This window comes from Mytilus edulis, chromosome 5 (genome assembly GCF_963676685.1).
Source record: "Mytilus edulis chromosome 5, xbMytEdul2.2, whole genome shotgun sequence".
Taxonomy (NCBI): Eukaryota; Metazoa; Mollusca; class Bivalvia; order Mytilida; family Mytilidae; genus Mytilus; species Mytilus edulis.
Window position 1 is genome coordinate 13338848 of NC_092348.1, and position 18457 is coordinate 13357304.

The 18457-nt window shown below is 33.7% G+C and overlaps 2 protein-coding genes across 19 annotated transcripts in view; both read left to right on the forward strand.

The window, feature by feature from the left end:
- The window catches only part of LOC139523011 (protein CBFA2T1-like), a 102385-nt gene extending 98731 nt beyond the window's left edge, over positions 1–3654 (forward strand). For all 18 annotated transcript variants that reach the window (XM_071316738.1, XM_071316735.1, XM_071316729.1 and 15 more), the window contains 2 exons: positions 453–2540; positions 2745–3654. In XM_071316738.1, the coding sequence (XP_071172839.1) occupies positions 453–773 (321 nt within the window). In that variant the 3' untranslated portion in view covers positions 774–2540; positions 2745–3654. The remainder of the gene's footprint in view (positions 1–452; positions 2541–2744) is intronic.
- Positions 3655–12341: 8687 nt separating this feature from the next.
- LOC139523038 (uncharacterized) overlaps positions 12342–18457 on the forward strand; it is a 34722-nt gene continuing 28606 nt past the window's right edge. Inside the window, exons 1-3 of the mRNA XM_071316786.1 lie at positions 12342–12651; positions 15036–15143; positions 15975–16073. Of these exons, the coding sequence (XP_071172887.1) occupies positions 12427–12651; positions 15036–15143; positions 15975–16073 (432 nt within the window). The 5' untranslated portion in view covers positions 12342–12426. The remainder of the gene's footprint in view (positions 12652–15035; positions 15144–15974; positions 16074–18457) is intronic.

Sequence of the window (18457 nt, forward strand, 5' to 3'; positions counted from 1 at the left end):
AAAATTTCGAAATGTTTGAAGGCTGTACAATAAAATAGGATATCTAAATTTAGGGGAGGGATAGAAAATTTACATCGCAGGGACATACACATAAAGAAGTTTTACCAAAAGTGAAACACCAGGAAAAAAACTATTGAGGTGCTAAAGAAAACTTCCGTCCAAAATTGAAGAAATAATATTAATTGTAAAACAGTAGGATGAGATTATTGAGGTAATAAACAATACATTGTCTAGAATTAAGGAAGGGGTTGATCATATTTATTTAACAAATCCATGATTATAGTGAAAACCATAATAATAAGAACGCCTACATAAAATAAAATCTAAAAGATTACAGAATATTTCATTTATCATTTGTTACCATTATGTCATATTTTCATCTTTTATTTCTCATGTTTTAAGTAAGATTTACACAACTGAATAGTTTTAAAATAACTTATTTTTGTTTTCAGAGTTGTTGGAATTGTGGACGTAAAGCCAGTGAGACATGTAGTGGATGTAATACAGCCCGATACTGTGGATCATTCTGTCAACACAAAGACTGGGAAAATCACCATCTCGTCTGTGGTAAATCTCGCTCATCTGCCCCCACAGGCCCCGCTCTCAGACCAGACTCACAGAAGTCTGCCCCCAGTAGCCCCCCTCAGGAAGCTCCAGAAGTAGTGACACAACCAGAACCTAGTCCGGTTAACTCTGTAGAACGTTTGTCAGTGTCTCCACGATCAAGTACAGGATCACCGTCAGAACCAAAGACAAGTGACGTGTCAAGATGAGGAAAACAAATGGCATTTATTGGCTTATAATGTAAATGTGTTGTTGTTATCAATGAACTTCTTGCAAAGAATTTTGTTGAAGTGTTTGTTACAGGATCAGTACCTGCTTGATGGTTTGAAGATGAAACAGTGCTCTATGTTTTTGCAATGACTGGAATTATATTTCATTTCTGGAGTAAATTTGTTGTCATTTTGTTATCATTTGAAATACGAATTGTCTTCTAACACCATGCTGAACATGCTGAAACAGGAAGTAAATCATAAATGACGAACTAAATTTAAACATTATTTATGATATCAAGTCATTCAGGGTCATGTCTACAAGTAAATGATTTAGGTCTTTGGTGAATTATTATTCAGCAGGTTCTTTTATGGATGTGGATTCAAAAGGGAAAATGTAGGATATAATTCGCCTTTTCAGAATCTAAAGGATTAAGGGTTATCTTGTTGTTTGTACACCAAAAGAGTTAAGTCATTGGTTGAATTAAATGTTTAGAACATTTTTCACAAATCGCAAAGTTTTGGTGTACACTTTTGAAAAAATTACCCAGAATGCATTAGATTCTGAAATGGTGAATTTATCAAGAGTAAAATATGTTCATTGATAGATTTTTAAAATGTATCTTTTTCATCATTTTTTTCCTTGAATGAGGTTTTAGCTTGAAATGTAAACAAAGAATGTTTCAGATATTATTAAAAAGTAACTTCGCTTATGACTATTGACTAAATCATTTATAGCATAATAATAAGTCATATTATATGTATATATTGTGATTCTATATTTGTAAAATGCACAGCATTTTGTGTTTGTATGTTTATGTATAATAACTATTTGCAAATCTGTGATTACTTTATTAAGCTTTAAGTTTTTGTTTCTGACGATGATATAGTGCTGACTCAAGTTTTTATTTTGTTTCATTGATACTTCTAGAATTCCAAGTTTCAGTATTTATGCATTGAAAGGAAATATAGTTTATCATAAATTTAGATAGGTTTTTTAGAGCAAATATCCTTATAAATGAAAAGTAATGGCAAAAACATACAAATACAGTCCTAAAATCTTCATTCTCTTGTGTATTTTTACATCATGGTTATGATTATATTGAAAATTTGTCAGTATTTTCTTTTTATTCTGCTGCTTATGGTGTATGATTAACATTTACACACATTTATAAAGGGAGATAATAATTTTAATACTTTTATCTTGATTTTAAACTGTCAGATAGATTCATTATAGGGCTTTCAGCTGATTATAGATTTTCCTGGTCATACCTGTTTATAAACAAAAAAAATATCAGACTTTTTTTGTAAATTTTTGTAATACTTTTTTGGCAATTTGGTATGGGGAAAAATTCAGATTTCAAGCTCACTAAACATTAGTGAAATAATGTTTATAAGCTAAATACGAAATTCATCTGTTAATAATTTTTATTACGATTTGCTTTTCTGCAAAATTGGAAACCATATGCCTAGGCACTTAAAATGTAGGGGGGCCGGAAAAAATAAAAATATTTCTAAAGACTTTTGTTTATATGCTGTTACTATATCATTTGTCATCTATTTATGGATATTTCAGGGTAATATTTGAGGTTGAAATGTATATTTTGGCATTTATTTTGTTATCTTTATTTGTTTTTCTTTTTATGTCATACTCATTTTATCGTCCCTTTGTGCCAATTTAGTATACTCTGTTCATTCATTTCATAATCTAGGGGAGGCCACTCTTTATTTTTTTCCAAGTTTATTTGTTTAGGAAATATTTTTACTGTAAATTCAGAAATTATTGCGTGCATTTATTATTGCGATTTTGTCATTTTTCACTTGAATGCGATTTTAATTTTTACGATTTTGAGAGAAGTCATGTTTAATTCAGTTAACATATTACAAAATGCGAGTTTTAATTATTGTGTTTACAACTCAGTCGCATTATTCGCAATAATAAAAACCTCGCAATAATTTCTGAATTTACAGTATCTAAATCAAAGAAAAGGAGATAGTATTTTTCTTCAGCTTTACTTCAGAAATTAAAGTTATATTGTTATATATTATTAAGCTTTCCATTTCTTGAAATAGGTAATCCTTTTACAAGTTATTTTAAGGACAAAAGAGTACCGGTAGGGCAATCAGCATGTAATTAGAATTTCAAAATGTTGACAATCATTTCACAACAATAATAATGAAACCAGGACTTTAATTTTAATATATTAGTAGACATCTACAAGGTTGACCATACCCAAAATGTCCCATTCACTCAGGAAATGTCCCCAAAAAGAGGGGAAATAGCAGCTATAAAGAATGAGTTTAAGAAAATATTCTAGTTTAATAAATCCTCTAGATTACTAGTTTTAAGGGCTCATAAATGCTTTGAAGGTGAGAATTTACATACTGTGAATTTGTTTATATTCGTGGGTACTAATTTTTCATGGATTCAGAAAAAAATTAATTTTGTAGGTACTTGATTGAGTGGCTCTTTCATATTCTACATCCCAAGCCTATAGAAAATTTGTAGTTTGTTGAAAACTTTAATTTGTGGTTTACTGTTACCCACGAAAATAGGTACCCCACGAATAATTATATATTCACAATATCTCTTTACAATATATTGTAAGTTGCTTTCCAGATAAATTTAAAAACCGAAAGGAAATTAATTGATTTGATATTCAATGATTGTCCCTCAGTGATATTTTCTGATATTGTAAACGAGTCATTATAGTAAAAATGTTATTTCTAATTTTCCTTTTATTTTGTATTTGAAAGTCATTGAGGAAAACTTTTGAGATTTGACTTTTATATGTATGTTATAGATGTATATGTATTTAATGTGCAATATGTCTGACTTCTGTCTCATTCTATCATCAATAAAATACTCAAAAATAAAAAAGTGCTGTGAATCTATCAATATTATACAATTACTGTCTTTTGGTGAGGTAAATATGCGGTTTTATTGACTTTTGAAAAAATGATATTCACTGAGGCAGACGGCCGAAGTGAATATCAGTTTTTCGAAAGTCAATTAAACCCCATAAATCCAATTCATATAGAGAAACCTACTAATATAATACCAATATGGAATAAAAATAAGTTATCAAAGGTACCAGGCCTATAATTTGATACGCCAGAAGCATGTTTCGTCTAGTTCAAAATAGTAAGAAAGCCAAACAAGTAAAAAGTTGAAGAGCATTGAGGACACAAAATTCAAAATAGTTTTGCCAAATACGGCTAATGTTATCTATGTCTGAGATAAGAAAATCTTTAGTATTTTGAATAATTAATTCTATAAATATCTCTTGTGGAATGATTGCCAATGAGATGACTATCGACCAAAGATCAAATGAAGTGGTGTCAGCAATTATAGTTTACCACACTGACAAAACCCTCAGCTATAAAAAAAAAAAAAAGCCCTGACATGAAAAATATGAAACAATTCGATTGAGAAAACCAACAGCTTAGTTTATAACAAAACAAATTATGAAAAACAATGAACTACAAATTCCTGACTCTGGTCTACATGTGGCCTTTGATCTATCAGTTCAAGCTTTTTCTATACCACTGCAAATTTATTTGAGGTAGTATTATGTTATAGTGTTGTCTGTGTCTGAAGACATTTTGGTTCGCAGACAATAACTTGCGTATAAGATCATGGTTCTCTATGCAATTATAGCACGGGGTTCCATACATTTTATGGTTGTGATTGTTTTTTGGTGCTTTTGTCCTTGCGTTTTTTGTCGCAGAAAGCTCAACATAGGGATAGTGATCCGATGGCGGCGTTAGCTTCCTTCTTTAAAGCTTTATATTTTAGAAGGTGGAAGACCTGGATGCTTCATACTTTTTATATGGATGTCTGATGTTACAAGGTTTCCGTCAGTCATATGTCCAATGTCCTTGATCTCATTTTCATGGTTCAGTGAGTACTTAAATAAAAATATAAGATTTTTATACAACCGCAAAAATTTAAATATTTTAGTCGTATATTGCTATCACGTTGGCGTCGTCGTCCTGCGTCGTCGTCCGAATACTTTTAGTTTTCGCACTCTAACTTTAGTAAAAGTGAATAGAAATTAATGAAATTTTAACACAAGGTTTATGACCACAAAAGGAAGGTTGGGATTGATTTTGGGAGTTTTGGTCCTAACAGTTTAGGAATAAGGGGCCCAAAGGGTCCAAAATTGAACTTTGTGTGATTTCATCAAAAATTGAATAATTGGGGTTCTTTGATATGCCGAATCTAACTGTGTATGTAGATTCTTAATTTTTGGTCCCGTTTTCAAATTGGTCTACATTAAGGTCCAAAGGGTCCAAACATTTTAGGAATTAGGGGCCAAAAACGGCCCAAATAAGCATTTTCTTGGTTTTCGCACTATAACTTGAGTTTAAGTGAATAGAAATCTATGAAATTTTGACACAAGGTTTATGACCACAAAAGGAAGGTTGGGATTGATTTTGGGAGTTTTGGTTCCAACAGTTTAGGAATTAAGGGCCAAAAAAGGGCCCAAATAAGCATTATTCTTGGTTTTCGCACAATAACTTTAGTATAAGTAAATAGAAATCAATGAAATTTTAACACAAGGTTTATGACCACAAAAGGAAGGTTGGGATTGATTTTTAGAGTTGAGGTCACAATAGTTTAGGAATTAGGGGCCAAAAAGGGGCCCAAATAAGCATTATTTTTGGTTTTTGCACCATAACTTTAGTATAAGTAAATAGAAATCTATGAAATTTAAAGACAAGGTTTATGACCATAAAAGGAAGGTTGGGTTTGATTTTTGGAGTTTTGGTCCTAACAGTTTAGGAATAAGGGGCCCAAAGGGTCCAAAATTAAACTTTGTGTGATTTCATCAAAAATTGAATAATTGGGGTTCTTTGATATGCCGAATCTAACTATGTATGTAGATTCTTAATTTTTGGTCCCGTTTTTCAAATTGGTCTACATTAAGGTCCAAAGGGTCCAAAATTAAACTTTAGTTCGATTTTAACAAAAATTGAATCCTTGGGGTTCTTTGATATGCTGAATTTAAAAATGTACTTAGATTTTTAATTATTGGCCTAGTTTTCAAGTTGGTCCAAAAGGGGGTCAAAAATTAAACTTTGTTTGATTTCATCAAAAATTGAATAAATGGGTTCTTTGATATGCCAAATCTAACTGTGTATGTAGATTCTTAATTTTTGGTCCAGTTTTCAAATTGGTCTACATTAAGGTCCAAAGGGTCCAAAATTAAACTAAGTTTGATTTTAACAAAAATTAAATTCTTGGGCTTATTTGATATGCTTTATCTAAATATGTACTTTGATTTTTGATAATGGGCCCAGTTTTCAAGTTGGTCCAAATCAGGATTCCATATCAAGTATTGTGCAATAGCAAGAAATTTTCAATTGCACAGTATTGCACAATAGCAAGAAATATCTAATTGCACAATATTGTGCAATAGCAATTAATTTTCAATTGGAGTTATCTTTCTTTGTATAGAATAGTAGTTGATAATATATGTTGGAAATTTGCCAGACATGACTATGATGTCATTTTCTATTTTTATTTGCCAATAACTTTATGTAAATAACTTCATTGGAAATTTGCCAATATAAAATGTTGCTGATGAAGCTTTTTTTTCCTTATCTTATCTAAAATGTTTTTAGATAATGTATGTTGGACATTTGCCAGACATGACTATGATGTCATTTTCTATTTTTATTTGCCAATAACTTTATGTAAATAACTTCAATGGAAATTTGCCAATATAAAATGTTGCTGATGAAGTTTTTTTTTATTGTTTTATACAATAAACAATGTATATTCACTTTTACTACCAACCAATCTTTACCATTCAGTGATAACAAGCACTTTATTTTACATTTTAATATTTTATGATGTATTTAAAAGAGTAGTTATTGTTGCAAACTCCATTAGAAATTTGAATTGATATCAGTTTTGGAAAAAGGGAAACGGGGATGTGAAAAAAAGGGGGGAGGGGTTTTAAATTTTTCTCATTTCAGATTTCATAAATAAAAAGAAAATTTCTTCAAACATTTTTTTGAGAGGATTAATATTCAACAGCATAGTGAATTGCTCAAAGGCAAAAAAAAACTTTTAAGTTCATTAGACCACATTCATTCCGTGTCACAGTCAGAAACCTATGCTGTGTCAGCTTTTTAATTTTAGATTTAAAAAGTTTGAAGAAGAAATCTTTAATTGATTTGTAAAATCTTGACATTTGTTTTGTGTAAAAAAAAAACCATGTAATGTCAAAAATTTGATCACAATCCAAATTCAGAGCTGTATCACGCTTGAATGTTTTGTCCATACTTGCCCCAACTGTTCAGGGTTCGACCTCTGCGGTCGTATAAAGCTGCGCCCTGCGGAGCACCTGGTTTGTAATGTTAAATTCTCTCTTCTTATAAGTAATATGATAACTAAATTTGGTATGTGTGTATCTTGCAAGGTCCTCATGCCTGTCAGACAGTTTTCACTTGACCTCAACCTCATTTAATGGATCAGTGAACAAGGTTAAGTTTTGGTGGTCAAGTCCATATCTCAGATACTATAAGCAATAGGTCTAGTATATTCGGTGTATAGAAGGACTGTAAGGTGAACATGTTCATCTGGCATGTGTCAACTGACCTTGTCCTCATTTTCATGGTTCAGTGGTTATAGTTAATTTTTTGTGCTTTTGTCTGTTTTTCTTATACTGTATGCAATAGGTCTACTATATTGGTGAATGGAATGATTGTAAGGTGTATATGTCTAGCTGGCAAGTGTCATCTGACCTTGACCTCATTTTCATGGTTTAATGGTCAAAGTAAGTTTTTGAGTTTTGATCTTTTTTTCTAATTCTATATGCAATAGGTCAACTATATTTGGTGTATGGAAATATTTAATGATCAATATGTCAGTCGTGCAGATTTTATTTGACCTTGACCTCATTATCATGGTTCATTCAGTGGCGGATCCAGAAATTTTCATAAGTGGGGGCCCACTGACTGACCTAAGAGAGGCCCGCTCTAGTCACGCTTCAGTGAATCCCTATATATGCAACCATTTTTTTTCCCAAAAAGGGGGCGCCTGGCACCCCCCCCCCCCCCCCCCCATAAATCCCCCCTGTCATTGCTCAGTGTTAAGTTTTTGTGTTTTGGTCTGTTTTTCTTAAACTATAAGAAATAGTTCAACTATATGTGTTGTATGGAAGAATTGTTAGCTGTACACGCCTGCCTGGCATGGTTTTATCTGACCTTGACCTCATTTTAATAATTCATTGGTCAATGTCTAGTTTTCTTGGTTAATGTTAATAGAGACATATAATACAATTATATGTCTCTGATATTATGTTTATGTGACAGTTGTAATAAAGCTTATATTTAGGACTATCAACATAATATCAATGATTAGGTATGGGTCCTTTGCAAATTCAGATAATAGACATTTGTAATAAAGCAAAAAAACAAGTATGAATATTTCAATTTTAACAATAATATAAGAATACTATTTCGAAAGACTGATAATAATGGATCACAGTTTATGCGGAATATTTATAACATGTAAGACATCAAAAGACATGTTTTTCAAAAACGATATCAAAATGAAAAATGTATAAGACAACTCAAATTTTCACAGATAAATATTAATTTAATCAAAATTAAAAGAGGTACACATAATAAATCAGCAAAAAAAGCAGTACTATACATGTACCGTAGTTAAAACAAGGGGTAAAAGCAGGTGTTTGGTTTAAATTTAAGTCTAAGCATTAAAACCCTGATAACCATAGCCATTGAAACAGTTTTAGTTTTATAAAAAGATATAATAAATCTATCTCAGCATCTGTATACAAAATTCATCATGCAGTTGTGAAAAAAATTAGCTGACCTCAGGCACCAGATTATTTTTAGTAACAAAATATACATTTTGATCGAGGACAATGTCTTTCATGATTCTTCTATATAATCTTATTTATATTTATTTACTTACTTATATACAATTTTGAAATCTAAAATGTAAAAGTACAACAACACTTTAGATGTAGCAGCGTACATATAAATGTTATTATTTTCTTCTCCCGGGCGTCAATTTTCTTCTCCGGGCGCTTTTTCTTTTTCCCGGGCGCTTTTTCTTTTCCCGGGCGCTCCCGACGCTTTTTAGTAGGACCGGTAAAAAAAAAAGGCGAGACATTTCAGCGTGTGCACTCTTGTGTAATAAGGGGGCCAAAAAATGTATATATGAGACAAAAGAAAATACTTTGTTTATTTGAGCTAGAACATTATACCAAACATAATAGATTTTCCCTCTTTTACAAGTCAAACTTACTGACATTTTCACGAGTATTTACAAATCAGAAGTAAGTTTTGAGGTTTGTTCTGGTTAGACCTCTTTAGCCCGAAAAAACTTAGAAAAAAATCGTTCAACAACTAAGCCAAACGTGAGAGATTGTGTTACAATTTGGTGTTTAATTGCAATAGCTGAAATTATCATATGAGAGTTTTGTTTTCGGGCGTGAATGTAAAATTGGGAACGGAAATAGGGAATGTGTCAAAGAGACAACCCGACCAACAAAAACAAATAACAGCCGAAAACTATATTTATAGACCTCATACAGCTCCTCTTTGTTTGAATTGAATAAGTCTAGGAATTAATTTTTTTCAATATACAATATCAACCATTGGGATGCAAAAAGGGGCTTTGTCCATTTTCACTGAACTAGTACGTATTTTTATGGCAGTGTCTGCGCGTACCCGCATGTGGGTACGAATAGTCAAATTGCCGTTCTAGGCTGCGCGTACCCACATCTGGTTTTATAATAAAATGCCGTCGGATCGGGAATGAAACGTGAAATATATACGGAATTTGTTGCAATTAGTGAATAAATTGATTAAAACTACTCAGAATTTTCATAAATATACACATATATATTTTATACAATTGTATATAAGAATTTATAGAAGCCGCAGAGAAAAGAAAGAAGAACCGGGAGCACAAAAATTAAAGAAGATTTAAAGTACAACAGAATAAATTTTTCCTGCATTCATGGTGGGAAGCAATTCCAAACAAATTCGACAAGAAAAAGGCCTAATACAAGGTATTTGTTTTAAATTGTAGTTTTTAATCGAATTTGCCGCGTTTCATTTAAGTTTTTTTATAATGTCGATTACTTATAGTTTTTGTATTGTAAATCGTTCGTGATATTAAGTATATATATGTCTAATTTCAGTACTTTCCAAATGGAATGTCCTTTCCACATTAAACTTGGCGTAACTAAAGATGGACAAAACCTTAATTATTTACATGAATCCAAGGCGAAATAACCCCAGTATTCATTTTAAACGATGTTTTATCTACTTCCATTCAAAGAAATACAGCTTAATGTAAGCAAGGGTTTGTACAGTACTTAATTACATGTAATACTATACAAATCCTTGAAGTAAGTGATTTTAGATTTTAAACAGAGGTAATGTTACATTTCTAAAAAAAAAATACATTACTGATGCCAGAAGATGTCAATTGAAAAAATATGGGGTATTTGTTTTTACCAAACCAGGAACCTACTGTTCAAAGACTAAAACTGACAAAATATTCCGAACAACCGAACTAATTCGTAAGGGTGAAAGCTGTGTTTATGAAACAAATTCTGTTTCGGGTGTCGTGCAATACAAATTAAAACTAAACCAAATAAGATTTGTAATATTTCTACAAAATGGTCATTAAGCCTTGTGACATCATGTGAATAGGACAAAATTATTGTATATGGATATCTGTTAAAAATCTGAATACTTTAAACCCTCGTATTTAAAGACTGTACAATATACACTATACGTTTAATAACTTGCCAAACTGAGACAGATTCATTCGAAGGTAAAAGCCTACATGGTGCAGTGTCATTCTAATTTTACTTTATGTTTTCGTGAATGAATATCTCCTCTAAAGATTTTGTAATCCTGTTGTCAATATAAGAGATAGGTGTTATTTCAATACATTAAGATAAAAACCTTTTCATCTTTTTAAGTCCATGCATCATGATGCATCTTAGTTCCAAATGAAAATCCTGCTTTAAATTGTCAGTAACATTTGAGGTAGCGCATTTATCTTCTGAGTTGTAAGGTACCAACTGTGAAGGTACCTAAGTCGAAAAGCTTGGAGGTTTTCCTCGGTGGGGATCGATTTTTGATTTTGAAACAGAGATGTATGTCACTATGTGCCATGAATAATTTTGATAGTATATTGCAAAAGTTGAACTTTAAATAGCATTCAAACATGTGTGCCTACATAGATTTTGAACATTTTAAATCAAACAACATATATATGATGAAATCATAATCTTTCAGTCAGTTTAATTGAAGTCTGGAGCTGGCATGTCAGTTAACTGCTAGTAGTCTGTTGTTATTTATGTATAATTTTGTCATTTTGTTTATTTTCTTTGGTTACATCTTCTGACATCAGACTCGGACTTCTCTTGAACTGAATTTTAATGTGCGTATTGTTATGCGTTTACTTTTCTACATTGGCTAGAGGTATATGGGGAGGGTTGAGATCTCACAAACATGTTTAGCCCCGCCGCATTTTTAATTGCGCCTGTCCCAAGTCAGGAGCCTCTGGCCTTTGTTAGTCTTGTATTATTTTAATTTTAGTTTCTTGTGTACAATTTGGAAATTAGTATGGCGTTCATTATCACTGAACTAGTATATATTTGTTTAGGGGCCAGCTGAAGGACACCTCCGGGTGCTGGAATTTCTCGCTACATTGAAGACCTGTTGGTGACCTTCTGCTGTTGTTTTTTTCTATGGTCGGGTTGTTGTCTCTTTTGCACATTCCCGGGCCATTTCCATTCTCAATTTTATATAAAAAAAAGAAGATGTGGTATGATTGTTAATGAGACAACTTTCCACCAGAGAAATGACGTAGAAGCTAGCAACTATATGTATGTCCAATCTAATTAAAAACCGATCTCTCATCGCTCCTGTTTCTGATATGTCGCGTGGGAGATCTAACGAAACCCGCTTTGAGGTCACATGTGAGTGACCTCGTAGGTGTGTCTTTTTCGACCAATGAAATTGAGTCTTCCACGATCTTGGAAGTTTAACGTAAGGTAAAGGGATGTAATTATTTTATTTACGACGAAATCGTCAGTCAAAATAATTCATAAACTTTTTTGATTGGCTTATTAATAGGTCGCCAACTCATTTGCATATCTTTATAAATTCATAACTTTTAGTTCACTCACATGTGACCTCAAAGCCGGTTTCGTTAGATCTCCCACGCGACATATCAGAAACAGGAGCGATGAGAGATCGGTTTTTAATTAGATTGATGTATGTCGACATGTATACGACCTTCAACAATAAGAAAAACCCAAACCACACAACTTATTCAATGAACAATGAACAGTCTGATGTGAATGACTCTCGTATTCTCTCTGGACGTGGCCGCACCAGATTTAAATGTTAAATAAAAAAGTTAGAAAAGAGATACAAGATATTAAGTTCATATGAATCTGATCTTATATATTCTGTTAGAACAGTACATTCGGTGTTGTAAACGGAACGTTCCGGTTTTGCGCATACAGCGTTCCAACGACGTCGTCTACATTATGACGTTACGTTCTTTCTCTAAGAAACGTTTCCCAGTGAAAACAACGAAAAACAATTCTATAGAATTCCAAGTACGTTTTGATTCGAAATGCAGGGGAAAGTTACCAAAAAGACAAGAAAATGTAAGCAGTGTAAAGGGCCTTGTAAAGGACACCCTTGTGAAAATGACGGACCTCCCGATGAAACAGAAAAACACTCTGAAAATGAACATGCTTCAGCAGATCAAAGTATGGAAGTTTTAGGAAACGGTTTGCTTATAAAAAAAGACGATTTCCCAGAGGAAATCTTTAAACTAGCAACCAAAGAGCAGATGGTAAGTGAAGCACAAATTAATATGATACAACTTCTTTTGGGATACTTGCTAATCTTAATATCGGTAATATTAATGATAAGGGTCTGTGGATCTTTTCACAAAATATCTTACGGAAAATATCGATCGTTACTTATACTGAAATGTTCACCTACCCATAGAATTACATCAACTACATTTTGTGAAAGGAATGATAGTAATATGTACATGTCTGTCTGGCAGATTTCGTCTGACCTGGACCATATTGACCTCATTTTCATGGTTCATAAGAAAATGTGAAGATGTGATCATGTCTGTCTGAAAGAGTTCATCTGACCTTAATATAAAAAAGAAGATGTGGTATGATTGCCAATGACACAGTAATTAACAACTATAGGTCACCGTACGGCCTTCAACAATTACCAAAGACCATACCGCATAGTCAGCTACAAAAGGCCACGAAATGGCAATGTAAAACAATTCAAACGAGAAAACTAACGGCCTTATGTATGTACAAAAAATGAAAAACAACAAATATGTAACACATAAAAAAACGACTACCACTGAATAACAGGCTCCTGACTTGGGACAGACACATACATATATAATGTGGCGGGGTTAAACTTGTTAGCGGGATCCCAACCATCCCTCTAACCTGTGACAGTGGTATACAGTACAACATAAGAACGAACTATAAAAAGCAGTTGAAAAAGGATTAACTCATCAGATGGATAACCTCATTTTCAGGGTCAGTTAGTCAATATTAATTTTTCATGGTTATTTCCGTTTCTCAAATACAAGACATACAAGCATATAAGCAATCGGTTAACCATATTCGATATAAGGAATGATTGTTTGGTTTATATATTGTCTGGCATGGTTTATCTGAATGTAACCTCATTTTCATGTTTATTGTAAAATGTTCAATTTTTGTAACTGGGTCTGTTTCTCAGATACTATATATATATATATGCAATAGTCTACTGTATTCGGTGTATAAATGAAATTCAATCAAGATAAGACAAGCGGGCGAGACATTTCAGACTACTGTCATTGCAGCATTTTCAGTTGAAGATTATATGCAGTAATTAGTGAATGTATTGTCTAATCAGTGGGTATCTTTTACATTACGATGCTCGATAAATTACTATTAATATTAATTAATTATACTTTGTAACATACTCAAGAGTTATGAATGAAGATAAAAAAGGGAACCGTTTGTTCTGTCATATGAAACTCCATTACTTAATTGTAAAAGTCAGATGCTGCTCACATACGAGCATACGTACGTCTGTGTATTAAATGTTGGCCTGAAAGGGTATTTCCCTTTAAACATTATTTTGTTTAATTAAGATGAATGAAGAAGCTTTGTTCTATAAGACAAATAAATGCTTCTTTTTTAGCCTACGTAATGCAATATATAATACAGTTAAACAATATAACTGTTGCGTTGGTATGTGATGTTGTAGTATGCGTTTATACCCAACATGTCGTTTGAATTACTGATAAGGTATTATATAGCAGATGCATGCTGCTCAAATGAAAATATCATTTTGTGTTATTTATGTTGCATAATTTCATAACTTTTCCCAACTGTATGTCCCATTGTACGTCTTTTTGACTGAACAATCTAGTATTCTCCTAAAACAAAAGTGTGTTACGTCAGATGTTGTATGTGTGTATCCCTTCTTTGGATTGAAAATAATTCATATTGGAATCAAAGGGTGAAAGACTCACAATAAAATGGTCTGAGGTTGTCACAACCTGCCCCGTTTGTGTTGTATCAACCTGCCCCTAAGTAGTATTGGTCACGTGGCGATCAGGCGTGGAGAAACTTATTGTACTTGGATTTTATATGACAGCCAAATTGAGCCCCAGATTTTTATCCTCATTTATATATATTGATTATTTACGAGGTATTATTAATATCAATAGTATAAAAGATATTTCGAACATCGTAAAAAATACTCACTGCTTAGATTTTCAGTATTTACTTCATAAAATCTTCAAAAACGCTGGTAGGGCATAACCATTTCTGTCTCGATGCAATTTGAAAAAGACTTCACGTAAACTTTCCAAATATGCCATAATTTCTTCTCTATATATATAAAGAGGGGTTCACAGTCACTTAGTCTGTATCATTCCACCCGTGTCACATTCAACCCCGGTCTCCCCTACTTACTTATAAACATATATGCCATAATAATGGGTTGCGTCCTCTAAATTAAATATAGGCCATAATAATAATTAAACATGACAAATGCTATTTTCTTTAACATTCAAAGTATCATTTCAGCTAGTTGGACACAGTTATCTCTCTTGCAACGTGAAAAATATATTTATACAAGGCATGCAGGCATTGCGTTTTTTCATAAATGACAGAACATAGTTTTTCTTTACCATTTTAGTATCAACTTGGGATGGATCCAATTTGTATTGTGGCAGCTATGGGACATCTTGACGGAATGCGAAGATTTGTTGAGGCTGGTACAAACTCAAATGACAAAAGATCAACGGTATATAACTTCCCTTTAATTTCTGTTGATTTCATTCAATTCATGTAACTTAGCTCACACCACCAAGGGAATCAATATAGGACAGTAAAAAAACTAAACAAGATGATAATACAGAAAATGTCATACAAACCAAAATATTACTGCATAAGAATAATAAAAATGTGTGGTATCACTGCCAATGAGTCCACTTTTCTCCAAAGACAAGCACCTAAGCAACTGCAGACGCGTTATACGGGCTACATTTACGGTCTCTGGTAACAATAAGCAAAACAAATACCGTACTGTTAGCTATAAAATGCACCAGGATATCAAGACGATAATAAACAATGCAGAAGAGACAACCAACGGACTCCTGAAATGATAATTTTACATCATTATCATAGAAGAGTATCTGCCAGAGAAGACAATGTAATTGGCATGTTTTTGAGAATAGAAAATTTAAACATAATAACTTTGCTTTGAATTGACTACAAGAAGGTGTGAGTTATGCGTCAATGGCACAACAACCCAACATTGACATATAACTCACACAACAACACATAAAATCAAACACGTACATGCAAATGTCAACTGAACATATTACAAGTATCACAATTTTGAATTTGTTCACACATTTTGTAGACAAATGTCTATGGCTGCAGTCTGTGTATTGCCTTCTAGATTATAGTATCTTTTTGTTATTTTTGTCAATGGGGTTCATTGACATACAAGCAAACTCTCTTTTAACTGAAAAGTGAACATAAACACTAAGCTGATTTATTCCCACCTTGTGTGATACATGTAGCTGACAAAGAAAAAGTTATAAACAAAACATCTTTTTCAATAACATAGGATGGTAGTACCCCACTGATGTTGGCCACACAAAATAAGCATTTAGAAGTGGTAGAACTATTACTGAAACACAGTGCTGATGTGACGGCGGTTAATAAGGTGAGTACATGTATATATATGTGGTCTAGCGGGACGGCTGCAGTGCAGGCGATTTGGTGTCACGATATCACAGTAGCATGGGTTCGAATCCCGGCGAGGGGAGAACCAAAAATTTGCGAAAGCAAATTTACAGATCTAACATTGTTGGGTTGATGTTTAGACGAGTTGTATATACATTATGTACACAGCCATGTATCACCATCATTGATGGCGATCCGATGGATACATCTGTTGTAGGGTTGTCACTGACTCAGACGTACTTATGAATATAATTATTTTCTGTGACTGTATCTTACATTAATTTGTAGGATCCTTTACTATAGATAATTTAGCTGATCTGTAACAATAACATCTTCATGCCTTATATATCATGTACTGTAGTACGCCGCTAGATTAAAACTGACGTGGAAAGGTAACACATGCCCACCGAAAGCTCTTTTTTTGAGAGCCCAGGTGGTCGTGTGGTCTAGCGGGACGGCTGCAGTGCAGGCGATTTGGTGTCACGATATCACAGTAGCATGGGTTCGAATCCCGGCGAGGGGAGAACCAAAAATTTGCGAAAGCAAATTTACAGATCTAACATTGTTGGGTTGATGTTTAGACGAGTTGTATATACATTATGTACACAGTCATGTATCACCATCATTGATGGCGATCCGATGGATACATCTGTTGTAGGGTTGTCACTGACTCAGACGTACTTATGAATATAATTATTTTCTGTGACTGTATCTTACATTAATTTGTAGGATCCTTTACTATAGATAATTTAGCTGATCTGTAACAATAACATCTTCATGCCTTATATATCATGTACTGTAGTACGCCGCTAGATTAAAACTGACGTGGAAAGGTAACACATGCCCACCGAAAGCTCTTTTTTTGAGAGCCCAGGTGGTCGTGTGGTCTAGCGGGACGGCTGCAGTGCAGGCGATTTGGTGTCACGATATCACAGTAGCATGGGTTCGAATCCCGGCGAGGGGAGAACCAAAAATTTGCGAAAGCAAATTTACAGATCTAACATTGTTGGGTTGATGTTTAGACGAGTTGTATATACATTATGTACACAGCCATGTATCACCATCATTGATGGCGATCCGATGGATACATCTGTTGTAGGGTTGTCACTGACTCAGACGTACTTATGAATATAATTATTTTCTGTGACTGTATCTTACATTAATTTGTAGGATCCTTTACTATAGATAATTTAGCTGATCTGTAACAATAACATCTTCATGCCTTATATATCATGTACTGTAGTACGCCGCTAGATTAAAACTGACGTGGAAAGGTAACACATGCCCACCGAAAGCTCTTTTTTTGAGAGCCCAGGTGGTCGTGTGGTCTAGCGGGACGGCTGCAGTGCAGGCGATTTGGTGTCACGATATCACAGTAGCATGGGTTCGAATCCCGGCGAGGGGAGAACCAAAAATTTGCGAAAGCAAATTTACAGATCTAACATTGTTGGGTTGATGTTTAGACGAGTTGTATATACATTATGTACACAGCCATGTATCACCATCATTGATGGCGATCCGATGGATACATCTGTTGTAGGGTTGTCACTGACTCAGACGTACTTATGAATATAATTATTTTCTGTGACTGTATCTTACATTAATTTGTAGGATCCTTTACTATAGATAATTTAGCTGATCTGTAACAATAACATCTTCATGCCTTATATATCATGTACTGTAGTACGCCGCTAGATTAAAACTGACGTGGAAAGGTAACACATGCCCACCGAAAGCTCTTTTTTTGAGAGCCCAGGTGGTCGTGTGGTCTAGCGGGACGGCTGCAGTGCAGGCGATTTGGTGTCACGATATCACAGTAGCATGGGTTCGAATCCCGGCGAGGGGAGAACCAAAAATTTGCGAAAGCAAATTTACAGATCTAACATTGTTGGGTTGATGTTTAGACGAGTTGTATATACATTATGTACACAGCCATGTATCACCATCATTGATGGCGATCCGATGGATACATCTGTTGTAGGGTTGTCACTGACTCAGACGTACTTATGAATATAATTATTTTCTGTGACTGTATCTTACATTAATTTGTAGGATCCTTTACTATAGATAATTTAGCTGATCTGTAACAATAACATCTTCATGCCTTATATATCATGTACTGTAGTACGCCGCTAGATTAAAACTGACGTGGAAAGGTAACACATGCCCACCGAAAGCTCTTTTTTTGAGAGCCCAGGTGGTCGTGTGGTCTAGCGGGACGGCTGCAGTGCAGGCGATTTGGTGTCACGATATCACAGTAGCATGGGTTCGAATCCCGGCGAGGGGAGAACCAAAAATTTGCGAAAGCAAATTTACAGATCTAACATTGTTGGGTTGATGTTTAGACGAGTTGTATATATATAT